We start from the raw sequence: 18,781 nt of genomic DNA, 5'->3' as shown, positions 1-18,781 counted from the left end.
CCTTTTCATCTTGTCTATCTTTCTGTGAATGTGTGTTTTGTTCCATAGACTGCAGGATTGTAGTTCTTCTTGCTCCTGCTCTGTGCCCTCTGATGGATGAGGCTTTCTAAGAGGGTTGTAGAACTTTACTGATGGGAGGGACTGGTGGTGGGTAGAGGTGGCTGTTGCTCTGGTGGACACAGCTCAGTAAAACTTTAATCTGCTTGTCTGCTGATGGTGATGGGTGGGGCTGGGTTCCCTCCCTGTTGGTTGTTTGGCCTGAAGTGACCCAACACTGGAGTCTACCCAGGCTCTTTGATGGGTCTAATGGCGGACTCTGGGAGGGCTCATGCCAAGGAGTACTTCCCAGAACTTCTGCTGCCTGTGTCTTTGTCCCTTGGTAAGCCACAGCTGCCCCCTGCCTCTGTAAGAGACCCTCCAACACTAGCAGGTAGGTCTGATTAAGTCTACTATGGGGTCACTGCTCCTTCCCCTAGGTCCTGATATGCCCACTACTTTGTGTGTGCCCTCCAAGAGTGGAGTCTCTGTTTCCCCAGTCCTGCAGAAGTCCTGCAGTTAAATCCTGCTAGCCTTCATAGTCTGCTTCTCTAGGAATTCCTCCTCCTGTTGCCAGACCCCCAGGTTGGGCAGCCTGACATGTGGCTCAGAACCTTCACTCCAGTGGGTGGTCTTCTGTGGTGTAAGTGTTCTCCAGTCTGTGAGTCACCCACCCAGCAGTTATAGGATTTGATTTTATTGTGATAGCACCACTCCTACCATCACATTGTGGCTTCTCCTTTGCCTTTGCATGTGGAGTATCTTTTTTTGGTGAGTTTCAGTGTCTTCCTGTCTATGCTTGTTCAGCAGTTAGTTGTGAGTCTGGTGTTCTTGAAAGAGGGGGTGAGAGCATGTCTTTCTACTCCACCATCTTCAGCGAATCCTCAAAACATAATTTTTTGAATTTTAATTGTGAAAAGGAAATTAATTTCTAATGCAATGCAATGAATTTTAAGTAAACTTTTGACTACAAGTGTTGATACATATTGGAGTAAGCAGGGGAGGAAGAGTTTTATACATTTCTTCAGTCTTAAAAAGGTACTTGGCTCTAAAAGATTGAGTCCCTTTTATATGGTTTACTTCCTTTGTTGTTATATTTTTAAATAACTGGCAATCTATATATTCTACCTGCATGTATTTTAAATTTTCTCTTTAGTTTTTTTGTTGAGTGATGACAAGTCTTTAGACTTCCATATTATGTAAAAAAAAGAGTTTAACCTTATTTTATAAACACTTAAGATTGGAGCCCAATAGATTTCTCCTCTCTTGAATGTATTTTTCACTTTCAGATCCTGTTTATTAAGTACTGTATTTTTTAATAGCCATAGGAACTTAGAAGGAGTGATTCTGTAGTTAGCCCCCCACTTTACCATCATATTTACTAAAATTATTCAGAACACTATGTGTTTAAATGCTTCAGTATCTAACTGCTAGTTCTTTTTATTTTCCTGTTTCTAAATATTTATTTTTATATATTGAGAATGTGTATTAAATATGTTTGAGCCATTTTCATATCTGAGAGAGACTTACTATAGTTTCAAGCATAAAAAATTCCAACTGCAGATGAAATTCTTATTTTATAACATTTCACTTTAAAACTATAGTGATTATATGATTTCATGTTTTAGATCATCACCCTTATTTCCGGTCTGATTTTTGTTCAGTGTTAAACAATTTTCACCCTCCTCTAAAATTTACATTGTAGAATAGTATAAAAAAAGTTTTTTTATATTGCTTTAGTTTAAAATGTATTTGCTAAATTTTCACTAATTTTTCATGACATAAGGAAAGCCCATTAGTTTTCTACATAGCTGGATATCTTTTTTTTTTTTAAGTCTGGAGTTTTATTACATGTTTGGTTAATGCATTCTTTATGTCATATGTATTATTTTGATACTTTGTCAAAGTTTTCACACATTGATTCCTTTTCTCTCTGTTCTCAATGTGTATATTTTATTTTTATAATCTACTTGTCCATTTACACTTCATTATAATACTACACTGAAATAATTCCTTAGATTTGCTCTCCGCTTAATTTATTTCTACACTGTCTATTCTATTTACTGCCTAAAATATAAAATTTTGCTCTGCTACCAATATTTTAGTCTTGTTAAAATTATTTTTTAAATCTCACCAATGAATATTAAAAGTTTTACATATCCCTTTACAATATGAATACCTTTTATTACCCTGAATTGCTTTACTGCACTGGTTAGAAACTGCAGCACAATGTTGAGTTAAAATGCTGAGAGGGGACATCCTTGTGTTGTTACTTATCTTAGAGGAATAGTACTTAGAATTTCACTGATAATGTATGATATTTGCTTTAGGTTTTTCAGAGATGCCTCTTATTATATTGTGCAAATTTCCTTCTATTGCTAGTTTTCTGAGCATTGCTGTGTATGTATGTGTGTGTGTGTGTGTGTGTGTGTGTGTCACATTTTCTCTATCCATGATGGACACTTGGCTTGTTTCCATGTTTTGGCTATTGTAAATAATGCTGCAATGAACATGCAGGTGCAATTATCTTTTTGAGAGAGTGATTTTCATTTCTTCAGATAAATACCCAGAAGTGGAATTGATGAATAATATGATAGTTTTTAAAGTTTTTGAGAATCCTCCAGACTGTTTTCCACAGTCACTATACTAATTTACATTCCACCAACAGTGTACAAGAGTTCCCTTTTCTCCACATCCTCAACAACGGTTGATATTTCTTGTCTTTTTGATAATCACAATTTAAACAGGTATGAGGTGATATCTCATTGTGGTTTTGCTTTGTGTTTCCCTGATGAGTAGTGATCTTGAGCAGCTTTCATTTATTGGTTAGCCATTTGGGTGTGTTCTCTGGAAAAATGTCTCTTCAGTTCCTCTGCCCATTTTTTATTCAGATTGTTTGTATTTTTGCTATAAAATTGTATGCGTTCTTTATATAATTTGGATATTAACCCTTTATCAGTTGTATGATTTGAAAATATTTTCTCACATTCCATAGAGTAACTTCATTTTGTTAATGGTTTCTTTTGATGCTCAAGCTTTTTAGTTTGATACAGTCCCAGTTGTTAGTTTTTGCCAGCTTGCTTTGCTTTAGGTGTCAAATCCAAAAAATCAATGCCTAGACCAATGTCAATGAGATTACCTCCTATGTTTTCATCTAGGAGTTTTATGGTTTCGGGTCTCACATTCAAGTTTTTAATCTGTTTTGAGTTGATTTTTGTGTATGGTGTAATATAATCATCCAATTTCATTCTTTTGCATATGGCTGTCCATTTTTTCCAACACCATTTACTGAACAGACTGTCCTTTCCCCATTGTATATTCTTGCCTCCTTTCTTATAATTTAACTGACCATACATGTCTGGGTTTATTTCTGTGTTCGCTATTCTGTTCCATTGATCTATGTGTCTGTTTTTATGCCAATACTATACTGTTTTGATTGCTTTATATTATAAAGCTATAGCTTTATAATATAGTTTGAAATCAGGAAGTGTGGTGCATGTAGTTTTATTCTTCCTTCTCAAGGTTGCTTTGGCTATTCTAGTCTCTTGTGTTTCAAAACAAATTATAGGATTTTATTTCTATTTCTGTGAAAAATGCTATTGGAATCTTGTTAGGGATTACATTGAATCTTTAGATTGCTTTGGATAGTATGGACATTTTAATATTCTTCCAGTCTATGACCATTGATTATTGTTATATGTCTTTGATTTCTTTCATTACTTACTCATACTTTTCAGTCTACAAGTTTGTTACCTTCTTGGTTATGTTTATCCCTAAGTTTTTAAATTCTTTTTTTAAAAAAATTATTTTATTGAAGTATAGTTGATTTACAATGTGTCAACTTCTACTGTACGGCAAAGTGATTCAGTAATACATATATATACATTCTTTTTCATATTCTTTTCCATTATAATTTATCACAGGATACTGAATATAGTTCCCTGTGCTATACAGTAAGACCTTGTTGTTTACCCAGTCTATATATAATAGTTTGCATATGCTAATCCCAAACTCTCAGTCCATCTGTCCCTCACCTTCTTTCCCCCTTGACAACCACAAGTCTGTTCTCTTTGTCTCTGAGTCTGTTTCTGTCTCATAGATAAGTTCATTTGTGTCATATTTTAGATTCCACATATAAGTGATATCATATGGTATTCGTCTTTCTCTTTATTACTTACTTCACTTAGTATGATCATCTCTAAGTCCATTCATGTTGCTGCAAATGGCATTATTTCATTCTTCTTTATAGCTGAGTAATAGTCCATTGTATATTTGTACCACATCTTCTTTATCCATTCATCTGTTGATGAACATTTAGGTTGTTTCCATGTCTTGGCTATTGTAAACACTGCTGCAATGAACATTGGCGTGCATGTATCTTTTTGAATTACAGTTTTTTCCAGATATATGCCCAGAAGTAGGAGTGTAGGATCATACAGCAACTCTATTTTCAGTTTTTTGAGGAACCTCCATACTGTTCTCCATAGTGACTGTACCAATGTACATCCCCACCAACAGTGTAGGAGGGTTCCTTTTTCTCCATACCCTCTCCAGCATTTGTTATTTGTAGACTTTTTAATAATAGCCATTCTGATCAGTGTGAGGTGGTACCTCATTGTAGTTTTGATTTACCTTTCTCTAATAACTAGCAGTGTTGAGCATCTTTTCATGTGCCTGTTGGCCCTCTGTATGTCTTCTTTGGAGAAATGTCTTCTGCCCCTTTTTCAATTGGGTTATTTGGGGTTTTTTTTTTTGTTCCTGAACTGTAGGAGTTGTTTGTGTATTTTGGAAATTAAGTCTGTCAGTTGTGTCATTTACAAAGTGTTTCTCCCAGTTCATAAGTTGGCTTTTCGTTTTGTTTATGGTTTCCTTTGTTTTACAAACGTTTGTAAGTTTGATTAGGTCCCATTTGTTTATTTTTACTTTTATTTCTATTGCCTTGGGAGACTAACCTAAGAAAATATTGGTATGATTTATGTCAGATACTGTTTTGCTATATTCTCTTCTAAGAGTTCTGTGCTGTCATGTCTTCTATTTAAGTCTTTAAGCCATTTTGAGTTTATTTTTGTGTATAGCATGAGGGTGTCATTGATTTACATGTAGCTGTTCAAGTTTCCCAGTACCACTTACTGAAGAGACTGTCTTTTCTCCATTGTATATTCTTGACACCTTTGTCAAAGATTAATTGACCATAGGTGTGTGGGTTTATTTCTGGGCTCTCTATTCTGTTCCATTAATCCATATGTCTATTTTTGTGCCAATATCACACTGTTCAATTACTGTAGCTTTGCAGTGTTATCTGAAGTCTGGGAAGGTTTTGCCCCCTGCTTGGTTATTTTTTCCCAGTTTTGCTTTGGCAATGCTAGGTCTTTTATGGTTCCATATAAATTTTAGGATTATTTGTTCTAGTTCTGTGAAAAATGTTATCGGTAACTTGATAGGGATCACATTAAATCTGTAGATTGCTTTGGGTAGTATGGCCATTTGAATAATATTAATTCTTCCAATCTAAGAGCACGGGATATTTTCCAATTCTTTGAATCATTTTCAATTTCCTTTATTAATGTTTTATAATTCATAGCATAAAAGTCTTTCACCTCCTTGGTCAGGTTTATTCTTAAGTATTTTTTATGTGATTTTAAAAGAGATTATTTTAAGTATTCCCTTTCTGATATTTCATTGTTAGTGTAAAGAAATGCACCCTATTTTGTATGTTAACCTTGTATCCTGCTACCTTGCTGCATTTATCAGTTCTAGTAGTTTTTGTGTGGAGTCTTCAGCGTTTTCTATATATGACAGTGTCATGTCATCTGCATATAATGACAATTTTACCTCTTGCCTTCCAATATGGATACGTTTTATTTTTTTTCCTTGTCTGATTGCTGTGTCTAGGACTTGCAATAGCTAGAAGAGAAGTGGTAAGAGTGGGCATCCTTGTCTTCTTCCAGATTTTAGCAGGAAGGCTTTCAGCTTTTCACCATTGAGTATTAGATTGGTTGTTGGTTTGTCATAAATAGTTTTTTATTATTTTGAGATATGTTCCCTCTATATACACTTTCATAAGGGTTTTTTATCATGAATGGATGTTTAATTTTATCAAATGCTTTTTCTTCATCTCTTGAGATGATCATGTGGGTTTTATCCTTTCTTTTGTTGATGTTGTGTATCACATTGACTGATTTGCCTATGTTGAACCACCCTTGTGACCCTGGGATGAATCCAAGTTGTTCGTGGTGTATGACCTTTTTTTAAATGTTGTCAGATTCTGTTTGCTAATATTTTGTTGAAAAATTTTGCATCTGTATTCATAAAAGATATTGATCTATAATTTTCTTTTCTGGTATTGTCTTTGTCTGGTTTTGGTATCAGGGTGATGGTAGCTTTATAGAATATCTTTGGGAGTGATTTTTTTCTCTTCAGTCCTTTGGAAGAGTTTGAGAAGGATCAGTACAAGTTCTTTGTATGTTTTTTAGCATTCACCTGTGAAGCCATCTGGTCCTGGACTTTTGTTTTTAGGGAGTTTTTTTTTTATAATTACAGATTCTGTCTCACTTCTAGTGATCAGTCTTCAAATTATTTGTTTCCTCTTGAATCAGTTTTGGTGGGGAGTATGTTTCTAGAAATTTGTCCATTTCTTCTAGGTTGTCAAATTTGTTGGCATATAATTGTTCAAAATATTCTCTCATGTTTTTTTGTATTTCTGCAGTATCAGTTATTATTTCTCCTTTTTCATTTCTTATTTTGTTTATTTGGGTCCTCTCTCTTTTCTTCTTGGTGAGCCTGGCCAGAGGTTTGTCAATTTTGTTTACTCTTTCAAAGAGCCAGATCTTGGTTTTATTGATTTTTTTTCCATCATTTTTTGAATGTCTATTTATTTCCTCTCTGATTTTTATTATTTCCTTCCTTCTGCTGATCTTAGGTTTTGTTTGTTCTTCTTTTTCTGATTCTTTTAGTTTGTAGCTTAGATTGTTTATTTGAGATTTTTCTTGTCTTCTGAGGAAGGCCTGTTTTGCTATGAACTTCACTCTTATGACTGCTGTATATATTGAGATGATTATATTACTTTTAGGCTTCAAATTGTTAATCTTGTATGACATTTCAGTTCATTGTGGGAAATAAACCATACTTGCATTCCTGGAATATATTCCTCTTAATCATTGTATATAATCCTTTTAAAGTATTATTAAATTTGGTTTGCTAATATTTTGTTGAGGATATTTACATCTATGATTATTGAGGATATTGGCCTGTAATTTGATTTTTATTTTATATTAGAGTATAGTTGATTTACAATGTGTTAGTTTCAGGTGTACAGCAAAGTGATTGTTATACATATGCATATATCCATTCTTTTTCAGATTCTTTTCCCATAAAGTTATTACAGAATATTGAGTAGAGTTCCCTGTGCTATACAGTAGGTCTTTGTTGATTATCTATTTTGTATATAGTAATGTGTATAAGTTAATCCTAAACTCCTAATTTATCCCTCCCCCCACATTTCCCCTTTGGTAACCATAAGTTTGTCTTCAATGTTTGTGAGTCTGTTTCTGTTTTGTAAATAAGCTCACTTGTATCATTTTTTAAGATTCAACATATAAGTGATATTGTATGATATTTGTATTTCTCTCTCTGACTTACTTCACTTAGTATGATAATCTCTAGGTCCATCCATGTTGTTGCAAAAGGCATTATTTCATTCTTCTTTATAGCTGAGTAATAGTCATTGTGTGTGTGTGTGTGTGTGTGTGTGTGTGTGTGTGTGTGTGTGTGTGTATATATATATATATATATATATATATAACAACTTCTTTATCCATTCCTCTGTCAATAGACATTTAGGTCACTTCCAGGTCTTGGCTATTGTAAATAGTGCTGCAATGACTATTGGGGTACATGTATCCTTTCAAATCATGGTTTTCACTGGATATATGCCCAGGAGAGTGATGGCTGGATCATATGATAGTTCTATTTTTAGTTTTTTAAGGAACCTTCATCCTGTTCTCCATAGTGGCTGTACCAATTTACATTCCCACCAACAGTGCAAGAGGGTATGTTTTTCTCCACACTCTCTCCAGCATTTATTGTTTGTAGACTTTTTGATGATGGCCATTCTGACGAGTGTGCAGTGATACCTCACTGTAGTTTTGATTTGCATTTCTCTAATAATTAACGATGTTGAGCATATTTTCATTTACCTCTTGGCCATCTGTATGTCTTCTTTGGAGAAGTGTCTATTTAGATCTTCCACCCATTTTCTGATTTTTTTTTTTTTTTTTTTTTTTTGTTACAGAGCTGCATGAGCTGTTTGTAAATTTTGGAGACTAATCCCTTTTTTGTCGCATCATTTGCAAATATTTTCTCCCATTCTGTGGATTGTCTTTTTTTGTTTATGGTTTCCTTTACTGTGCAAAAGCTTTTAAGTTTAATTAGGTCCCATTTGTTTTCTTTTGTTTTTATTTTCATTACTCTAGGAGGTGTATTCAAAAAGATCTTGCTGCAACTATGTCAAAGAGCTTAATTAGGTACCATTTGTTTATTTTTGTTTTTCTTTTCATTACCTGAGGAGGTGTATTCAAAAAGATCTTGCTGCAACTATGTCAAAGAGCTTAATTAGGTACCATTTGTTTATTTTTGTTTTTCTTTTCATTGCCCGAGGAGGTGTATTCAAAAAGATCTTGCTGCGACTTATGTCAAAGAGTGTTCTGCCTATGTTTTCCTTTAAGAGTTTTATAGTGTCCCATCTTACATTTAGGTCTTTAATCCATTTTGAGTTTATTTTTGTGTATGGTGTTAGGGAGTGTTCTAATTTCATTCTTTTACATGTAACTGTCCAGTTTTCAAAGCACCACTTATTGAAGAGGCTGTTTTTCCTCCATTGTATATTCTTGCCTCCTTTGTCATAGATTAGGTGACCATAGGTGCACAGGTTTATCTCTGGGCTTTCTATCCTGTTCCACTGATCTATATTTCTGTTTTTGTGCCAGTAACATTGTGTTGATTACTGTAGCTTTGTAGAACAGTCTGAATCAGGAGAGTCTGATTCCTCTAGCTCTGTTTCTCTTTTTCAAGATTGTTTTGGCTGTTCAGGGTCTTTTGTGTTTCCATACAAATTGTAAGAATTTTGTTCTAGTTATGTGAAAAATGCTATTGGTAATTTAATAAGGATTGCATTGAATGTGTAGATTGCTTTGGGCAGTATATTCATTTTGACAGTATTCGTTCTTCCAATCCAAGAACATGGTATATCTCGCCATCTGTTTGTGTCATCTTTGATTTCTTTCATCAGTATCTTCTTGTTTTCTGAGTACAGGTCTTTTGTGTCCTTATGTTGGTTTATTCCTAGGTATTTTATTCCTTTGATGCAATGTTAAAAGGGGTTGTTTTCTTAATTTCTCTTTCTGATCTTTCATTGTTAATGTATAGGAATGCAAGAGATTTCTGTGTATTAATTTTGTATCCTGCAACTTTACCAAATTAATTGATGAGCTCTAGTAGTTTTCTTGTGGCATCTTTAGGGTTCTCTATGTATAGTATCATGTTATTTGCAAACAGTGACACTTTTACTTCTTCTTTTCCAATTTGGATTCCTTTTATTTCCTTTTATTCTCTGATTGCCATGTCTAGGACTTGCAAACCAATGTTGAATAAAAGTGGCAAGAGTGGACATCTTTGTCTTCTTCTTGATCTTAGAGGAAATGCTTTCAGTTTTTCACCATTGATAATGATTTTTGCTGTTGGTTTGTCATACATGGCCTTTATTATGTTGAAGTATGTTCCCTCTATGCCCACTTTCTGGAAAGTTTTCATTATAAATGGGTGTTGAATTTTGTTGAAAGCTCTTTCTGCATCCATTGAGATGATCATATAGTTTTTATTCTTCAGTTTGTAAATATGGTGTATAACGTTGATTTACATATGTTGAAGAATCCTTGGATCCCTGGTATAAATACCACTTGATCACAGTGTATGATCCTTTTAATGTGTTGATGGATTTGGTTTGCTAGTATTTTGTTGAGGATTTTTGTGTCTATGTTCATCAGTGATATTGGTCTGTAATTTTGTTTTTTTGTGTGATATATTTGTCTGATTTTAGTATCAGGGTGATGGTGACCTTATAGAATGGGCTTGGGAGTGTTCCTTCCTCTGCAATTTTTTTGGAATAGTTTGAGAAGGATAGGTGTTAATTCTTTTCTAAATATTCGATAGAATTTGCCTGTGAAACCATCTGATCCTGTACTTTTGTATACTGGAAGTGTTTTAATCAGAGTTTCAATTTCATTACTTGTGATTGCTCTGTTCATATTTTCTATTTCTTCCTGATTCAGTCTTGGAAGGTTGTACATTTCTAAGAATTTGTCTACTTCTTCAGGGTTGTCCATTTTATTGGCATATTGTTGTCTGTAGTAGTCTCATAATCCTTTGTAGTTCTGCGGTGTCAGTTGTAATTCCTCCTTATTCGTTTCTAATTTTATGGATTTGCATCCTCTCCCTTTTTTTCTTGATGAGTCTGGCTAAAGGTTTATCAGTTTTGCTTATCTTCTCAAAGAACCAGCTTTTAGTTTCATTGATCTTTGCTATTATTTTCTTCAAATCCATTTCATTTATTTCTGCTCTGATCTTTATAATTTCATTCCTTCTACTAACTTTAGGTTTTGTTTGTTCTTCTTTCTCTAGTTGCTTTATGTGTAAGGTTAGGTTATTTATTTGAGGTTTTTCTTGTTTCCTGAGGTAAGATTTTATTGCTATAAACTTCCCTCTTAGAACTGCTTTTGCTGTGTCCCATAGGTTTTGGATTATTGTGTTTTCATTTTTATTTGTCTCTAGATATTTTTTTATTTCCTCTTTGATTTCTTCAGTGATCTGTTGGTTGTTTAGTAACATATTGTTTAGCCCCTATGTATTTTTCTCTTTTTTTTTTTCAGTACGAGGGCTTTTCACTGTTGTGGCCTCTCCCGTTGCAGAGCACAGGCTCTGGATGTGCAGGCTCAGCATCCATGGCTCACGGGCCCAGCCACTCCGCAGCATGTGGGATCTTCCCAGACAGGGGCACGAACCTGTGTCCCCTGCATTGGCAGGTGGACTCTCAACCACTGCACCACCAGGGAAGCCCTCCAGTACTTTATTGAATATCAGTGGCAAGAATGTCTATCCTTGCCTTGTATCAGATCTTAGAAAGGAAGATTTCCATTCCCCTCTTCCCACATTGAGTCTAATATTAGCTAGGGCTTTTCACTATGGCCTTTATTATGTTGAAGTAAGGTCATTATCTTGCTATTTTGTTGAGAGTTTTTATCAAGAATGGATGATAAACTTTGTCAAATGATTTTTCTGCCTCTATTCAGAATATCAGGTGTTTTTATTTATTTTATTTTGTTATTTATTATGTTGTATCACATTAACTGCTTTTCGTATGTTGAAGCATCCCTACATCAATGGGATAAACCCCACTTGATCATGGTGTATAATCCTTTTAATGTGCTGTTGAATTTGGTTTGTTAGTATTTTATTAAGGATGTTTGCATCTATGTTCATCACAGATATTTGCATATAGTTTTCCTATAATGTCTACTTGGTTTTGATATCAGGGTGATGACATTGTCCTTATAAAATAAGTTTGGAATTGTTTCCTCTTCTTTTTCTTTTTAAGTTCAAGAAGCATTGGTATTAATTCTTCTTTGAATGTTTGGTAGAATTTACACAAGAAGCCATCAGATCCTGTGCTTTAATTTGGGAGATTTTTGATTACTTATTTAATTTCCTTTTTTTTTTTCTGGACTCCTCAGGCTTTTTATTTCTTCTTGATTCAATTTTTGTAGATTGTATGCTTCTAGGAATTTATTCATTTATTCTAGTTTATCCAAAATTTGTTGGCATATAATTGTCCATACAGTTTATGTTCTTTTTTATTTTTATGGAATCCATTGTAATGTGTCTTCTTTCATTTCTGATTTTATTTATTGAGTCTTCTCTCCTTCTTCTTACTTAATATAGCTAAAAGGCTGTCAACTTATATTTTAAAAAAACAACCTAATTTTATTAATTTTTTCTTTGTATTGTTATCATCTTTATTTGATTTGTTTCTGCTGAGATCCTCATTATTTTCTTCCTTCTGCTAAGTTTGGACTTAGTTTGTCCTTCTTATTCTAATTTTTTGAGGTATAAGATTCAATTGCTTATTAGAGATCTTTTTTTTTAAATCAATATTGGCATGTAACACTCTAAATTTCCCTCTTATTTTTGCTTTTGCTGTATCCCATAGGTTTTAGCATGTTTTTATTTTTATTTTATGTTTTTATTTTATGTTTTTATTTTCGTTTGTCTTGAGATATTTTTAAATTTCCCTTTTATTTCCTCTTTAAACTAATGGCTGTTCAAGTATATGTTGTTTAGCTTCCTTGTGTCTATGAATTTTCAGGTTTTTTGCTGTTGTTGATTTCTGGGTTTATTCTGTTTTGGTTGAAGGAGATACTTAAAATTATTTTGATTTTCTTAAATTTCTTAAGGCTTGTGTTGTGACCTAACCAGTGATCTCTCCTGGTGAATATTCGATATGCATTTGAGAAAATTGTGAACACTGTCTTTGCTGGGTGGAAAATTCTATTAGATCAGTTACATCAGTTAGATTTTTTTGGTTTATAGTGTTGTTCAATCAGTCATTTTTTAATTTATCTTTTTTGTCAGGATGTCCTATCAATTATTGTTAGTAGGCTATTGAAGTCCCCTACTATTGTATTGCTGTCAATTTATGCCTTCAGATCTGTCAGTAGTTGCTGTATGTGTATATATATATATATATATATATATATATATATATATATATATATATATGCTCTGATATTGGTTGCATGTATATTTATAATTGCTGTATCTTCTTCCTGTCGAATTGACCCTATAATTAGCATTATATAATGACCTTCTTTGTAACTAGAAACAGTTTTAGATTTAAAGTCTACTTTGTCTAAGTATAGCCACTTCTGCTTTTGGGGGGTTACCATTTGTATGAAATATCTTTTTCCATCTCTTTACCTTCAGCCTATGTGTGTGTGTCTTTAATTCTAAAGTGAATCTCTTGTAGACAGCATATAGCCAGATTTTTTTTCTTTTAATCCATTGAGCCACTGTGTGTCAGTTAATTGGTGAGTTTAATCCATTTACATTTAAGGTAACTATTGATAAATGAGGATTCAGTAGTACCATTTTGTTCATTGTTTTCTGTTTGTCTTGGTGTTGTTTTGTCCCACTCATTCTCTGTTGCTCTCTTCCTTTGTTATTTCATGAATTTTTGGTAATAATTTGCTTTGTGTTTTCTCTTTATTTTTTGTGTACCTTTTATGTTTTCCCTTTATGGTTGGCTTGAGGCCTAAATAAACAATCTTGTAGTTATAACCTATATTAAGTTGATAACTACTTAACTTCAATCGCATTCACTTTACTCAACCCCATTTACACTTCGTGTTCTTGTAGTCAGTCTGCTTCTTTTCATGTTGTGTGTCTGTTAACAAATTTTTACTTATTAACTTTTATATTAGGGCTATATTAGTATTAAAATACTTTACAGTACTTTCATTTATATATGTCTATACATTTACCTATATGTATGAGATTTATGCTCTCATATGTTTTCACCTTATTGCTTAATACTTTTTCATTGCAATTTGAAGAACTCCCTGAAGAATTTCTTTCAAGTCAGGTCTGGCATTGACGAATTTCCTCAGTTTTTGTTTGTCTGGGAAAGACTTCTTCTCTTTCATTTTTAGAGGATCATTTTGCTGTGTATAGTGTTCTTGGCTGGCAGGTTTTTTTTTCTTTCAGTACTTTGAATATAAAAACCCACCCTTTTCTGGTTTGTAAGGTTTCTACTGAGAAATTTAGTCCTATGGAGTTCCCTTATATATGATGAGTTGTTTTTCTCTGGATGCTTTAAAAATTCTCTTTTTGTCCTTGACTTTGACAATTTAATTATAATGTGTCTTGGTCTAGATTTATTTGGGTTGTTCTTATTTGAGAACCTTTAGGCTTCATGAATCTGCATGTCCATTTCCCTCCCAGGATAGGGAATTTTTTAGGCAATACTTATTTAGATAAGCTTGCTGTCCTTTTCTCTCTTTATTCTCCTTCTGGGACTCCTATAATATACATAACAATTTAGTTGTTGTTGGTATTCTATAAATTCTGTAGATTTCTTTACTCTTTTTCATTCCTTTTTTTTTTGAAACCTTTTTTTTTTTGGCCTTGAGTATCTTTATTTTTTTTAACTTTTTTTTTTTTTAACATCTTTATTGGAGTATAATTGCTTTACAATGGTGTGTAAGTTTCTGCTGTATAACAAAATGAATCAGCTATACATATACATATATCCCCATATCTCTTCCCTCTTGCGTTTCCCTCCCACCCTCCCTCTCCCACCCCCTCTCTCCCACACCTCTAGGTGGTCACAAAGCACTGAGCTGATCTCCCTGTGCTATGCTGCTGCTTCCCACTAGCTATCTATTTTACATGTGGTAGTATATATAAGTCCATGCCGCTTTCTCACTTCGTCCCAGCTTACCCTTGCCCCTCCCTGTGTCCTCGAGTCCATTCTCTACATCTGCATCTTTATTCCTGTCCTACCCCTAGGTTCTTCAGAGCCATTTTATTTATTTATTTATTTTTAGATTCCATGTATATATGTTAGCATATGGTATTTATTTTTCTCTTTCTGACTTACTTCACTCTGTATGACAGTCTCTAGGTCCATCCACCTCACTACAAATAACTCAATTTCATTTCTTTTTATGGCTGAGTAATATTCCATTGTATATATGTGCCACATATTCTTTATCCATTCATCTGTTGATGGACACTTAGGTTGCTTTCATGTCCTGGCTATTATAAATAGAGTTGCAATGAAAATTGTGGTACATGACTCTTTTTGAATTATGGTTTTCTGAGGGTATATGCCCAGTGGTGGGATCACTGGGTCATATGGTAGTTCTATTTGTAGTTTTTTAAGGAACCTCCATACTGTTCTCCATAGTGGCTGTATCAATTTACATTCCCACCAACAGTGCAAGAGGGTTCCCTTTTCTCCACACCCTCTCCAGCATTTATTGTTTGTAGATTTTTTGATGATGGCCATTCTGACCAGTGTGAGGTGATACCTCATTGTAGTTTTGATTTGCATTTCTCTAATGATTAGTGATGTTGAGCATCCTTTCATGTGTTTGTTGGCAATCTGTATATCTTCTTTGGGTATATTTGTTTGGATATATTTAGGTCTTCTGCCCATTTTTGTATTGGGTTGTTTGTTTTTTTGATATTGAGCTGCATGAGCTGCTTGTAAATTTTGGAGATTAATCCTTTGTCCGTTGCTTCATTTGCAATATTTTCTCCCATTCTGAGGGTTGTCTTTTGCTCTTGTTTATGGTTTCCTTTGTTGTGCAAAAGCTTTTAAGTTTCATTAGGTCCAGTTTGTTTATTTTTGTTTTTACTTCCATTTCTGTAGGAGGTGGGTCCAAAAGGATCTTGCTGTGATTTATGTCATAGAGTGTTCTGCTTATATAAAATAATGTAAGTAAAACACTCTCTAACACCATAAACTCAAAATGGATGAAAGACCTAAGTGTAAGGCCAGATGCTATAAAACTCTTAGAGGAAAACATCAGCAGAACACTCCATGTCATTCCTTTTTTTTCTCTGACTGGATAATTTCAAGTGACCTGTCTTTCAGTTTATATATTCTTTCTCCCATGGAGAGCAGTAACCCCAAGAGGATTCCTCTTGGCACCTAGCTGTGCCAGACTGGAGAATGGGGTGATGCAAGCAAAGTGATTCCTATGTTTCCTGTGTAGGCATCCTCAGTGTCTGTGCTCCAAGTGTTTCTGCACTTCCTTTACTATACTTCAGAGCTCTCCCAGATCTATTTTCATTGCTGTGTAGATGTTATTTATTATATTTGTTGTTGTTGTTGTTCTGGGGGGAAGCACTGGGATCTCATAGTCTGCTATCTTGCTTACTTCATGTATTAGCCTTTCTTTCTTTATCATCTCTACTTTCCCTCTCTGACACTGAGAAACCTGGCTCCCACAATCCACCATTCATTATATTTGTTTATTTATACATTCCTTTTTGTCTTTAGACCAATAGTTCCAGTCAAACATAATTTTCCAAGATTAATTAAAGCAGTTTCTCCCTCACTTCCCCTTTAGTGTGGTTATCATCTCACATGTCGGTAATTGAGTTACCTTTATTTGTTACAGTCAGCATTCCATTGTGGCATCCCCCAGCATCCTGGATGATGGTCCTTTTTCTAATATTATAGACTTATATATCTATAGTTCCCTTGTGTGTCCTCTCTGTAGTTAACCTCCCGCCCCTCTTGAACAACAACTAGCAACTACTGATCTATTTTCCATCTTGATTGTGTTGCTTTTTCCAGAAGGCCATATAAATGGAGTCATTTAATAGGTAGCCTTTTCTGACTGGCTTTTTCCACTTAGCAAAGTGCATTTAAGATTGATTCAGGTAGCATGAAACTATAGCTCATTTCTTTTTATTTCTGAATAGTATTACATTATTTATTTCTCCATTCCCCTGTTGGGGAATAACTTGGTTGCTTCTAGTTTTAGTTATATGAAGAAAACAGCTATAAAAGTGTTTTATGTGTGAACATAAGTTTTCAGATAACCTGGGTGAATACCTAGAAGTGAAATTTCTGGATTATGTGGTAAATCTATATTTAACTTTATAAAAAACTGCCAAAATGTCTTCCAAAGTGCCTGAACAATTTTGAACTCCCTGAACAATAAATGTTCCACATTCTTGCCCACATTTGGTACTGTCATTTTGGGGGATTTTAGTTTCTTAGTAGGTGTGTAGTGACGTCTCATTGTTGTTTTAATTTGCATTTCTCTAATTATAAAGGATATTGACCATCACTTGATGTATTTATTTCTTTATCTGTTTATCTTTGAAGTTCTGTTCAGATCTTTTATCCATATTTTATTGGGTTGTTTTCTTATGGTTGAATTTTGAGAGTTTTCAATATGTTCTTCTTGAAGCCATTTATCGGAGATGTGATTTTCAAATACTTTCTCACAGTCTGTGGTTTGTCTTTTCTTTCTCTTAACAGTGTCTTGTGCAGAGAAATTTCTAATAGTTTGATAATGTCCAATTTATTGATATTTTCTTTCATGGGTTTTGCTCTTGGTGCCATCTCTAAAAAATTAAAGGTGAATTTTATAGTTTAATGTCTTACATTTTGACCTATGAGCAAATTTTTGTATAAGGTGTGATTTGTGTGCTGGGGCTTATTTTTATTACTTTTTTATTTTTTATTTTTGCATATCAATGTCCAATTTTTCCAACTTCACTTGTTGAAGAGACTGTCCTTTATTAAGTTACCATTGAGCCTTTGTCAAAAGCTGTTGGTTATATTCGTGTGGATCTATTTCTTTTTATTTGATTTCCTCATCTATGTGTCTATCCTTTTTCCAGTACTACACTTTGTTTTTCATAGTAGCTAATATGCCTTCCTTAGGCATTAAGACACATTTCTGTTGATAATATTAATACAGCAATATTTTTATTCTTTATAAAAATAGTCTCCCAATAAAAATGGTATTTTACCACACTAACCTTTAAATTCCATCCTAAAAATGTAGTTATACACACAAATTTCTAACCTCTTGGAACATTTGGCATAATGGATTTTAGTCACTGGAATAAATAATTGTTCAGAAAAGTAGCACTGCCTCAATTGTGTTATGATTTGGTAGTCAATATTCTTGTTTTCCAGTATAAAGGAGATCTCATAAGCAGAAACACTGGACTCCTTGTGGTTTCATCAATCAAGAGAACATTTCTGAGCAACTTCTGAGCAAACATTTCTTAACAAGTTGATCACAGATCTGGGATCTTCACTCCTCAAAATGGCACTGCGAGACACAATCGTGTTAGCTCCTGCCTCTGCACATTTATGGGTGGTGTCAGGATCTACTCCACCATCAATCTGTATGTCCAAAAATGAGAACTGGGGCTTCAACCAGTGAACCTTTGGCATCAAATCTTCCATGTATTTCTGCCCTCCAAACCCAAGTTCTACTGCCATAAAAAAGGCCATATCTATCTGATTAGCCCATGGTGCCAAATATTCAACTGTAGTCCCTCGTTTGATAGCAAAGCCAACCTTCATTCCATTCTCCCAAATGTCTTTGATCAAAGCCACTGGGTTCTCAGTAGCCTCAAGATGAAAGGTAGATTGATTGGCTCCTGCTACAGCCATTGGACTTACCCACTCTTCTGGCCCAGACACCATCATATACACGTCAAAGGGTCCTGTCCTAGCTGCTTTCAGAGGCTTTCTACCACAGGGTGACCAAAGGTGATGTTGGGAACAAAATGCCCATCCATTACATCCAGTTGCAGATAATTGGCCCCAGAGTCCAGCATCTGGAGGTCCTCAGCCCCTAAACTGGCCAGGTCACTGTTGAGGATGGATGGGCCAATCTTGTAGCCAGAAGCCATGGTGCTAGTTCTCTAGAGATACACTGTCTTGATTACTGAATCAACACAGTAAATCTTGAAATTGGAAAATGTGAGTTCTTCAACTTTGTTCTTACTTTACAGATTGTTTCACTAATCTAGTTCCTTGGATTTGAATGTAAATTTTAGAATCAGCTAGTCATTATCTAATAAATTCTTAATGGATTTTTGATTGAGATTGTATTAAATCTATTGATCCACTTGGAAAGAATTAACATTTTAA

The 18,781-nt window shown here is 34.2% G+C and overlaps 1 protein-coding gene across 1 annotated transcript; it reads right to left on the bottom strand.

The window, feature by feature from the left end:
* Positions 1-17,860: 17,860 nt before the first annotated feature.
* Positions 17,861-18,540, bottom strand: LOC309810089 (ribulose-phosphate 3-epimerase-like; the record flags this gene model as incomplete). Its single annotated transcript, XM_082631843.1, is given in 3 exon segments — positions 17,861-18,351; positions 18,354-18,366; positions 18,370-18,540. Coding segments are annotated over 3 exon segments (675 nt in total).
* Between the last annotated feature and the right edge of the window lie 241 nt (positions 18,541-18,781).

The sequence above is a fragment of the Mesoplodon mirus genome (genome assembly GCF_964341445.2).
Source record: "Mesoplodon mirus genome assembly, chromosome: 9".
NCBI lineage: Eukaryota > Metazoa > Chordata > Mammalia > Artiodactyla > Ziphiidae > Mesoplodon > Mesoplodon mirus.
The sequence above is the reverse complement of the archived record's forward strand: the minus strand, read 5'-3'. Positions and strand labels throughout refer to the sequence as shown.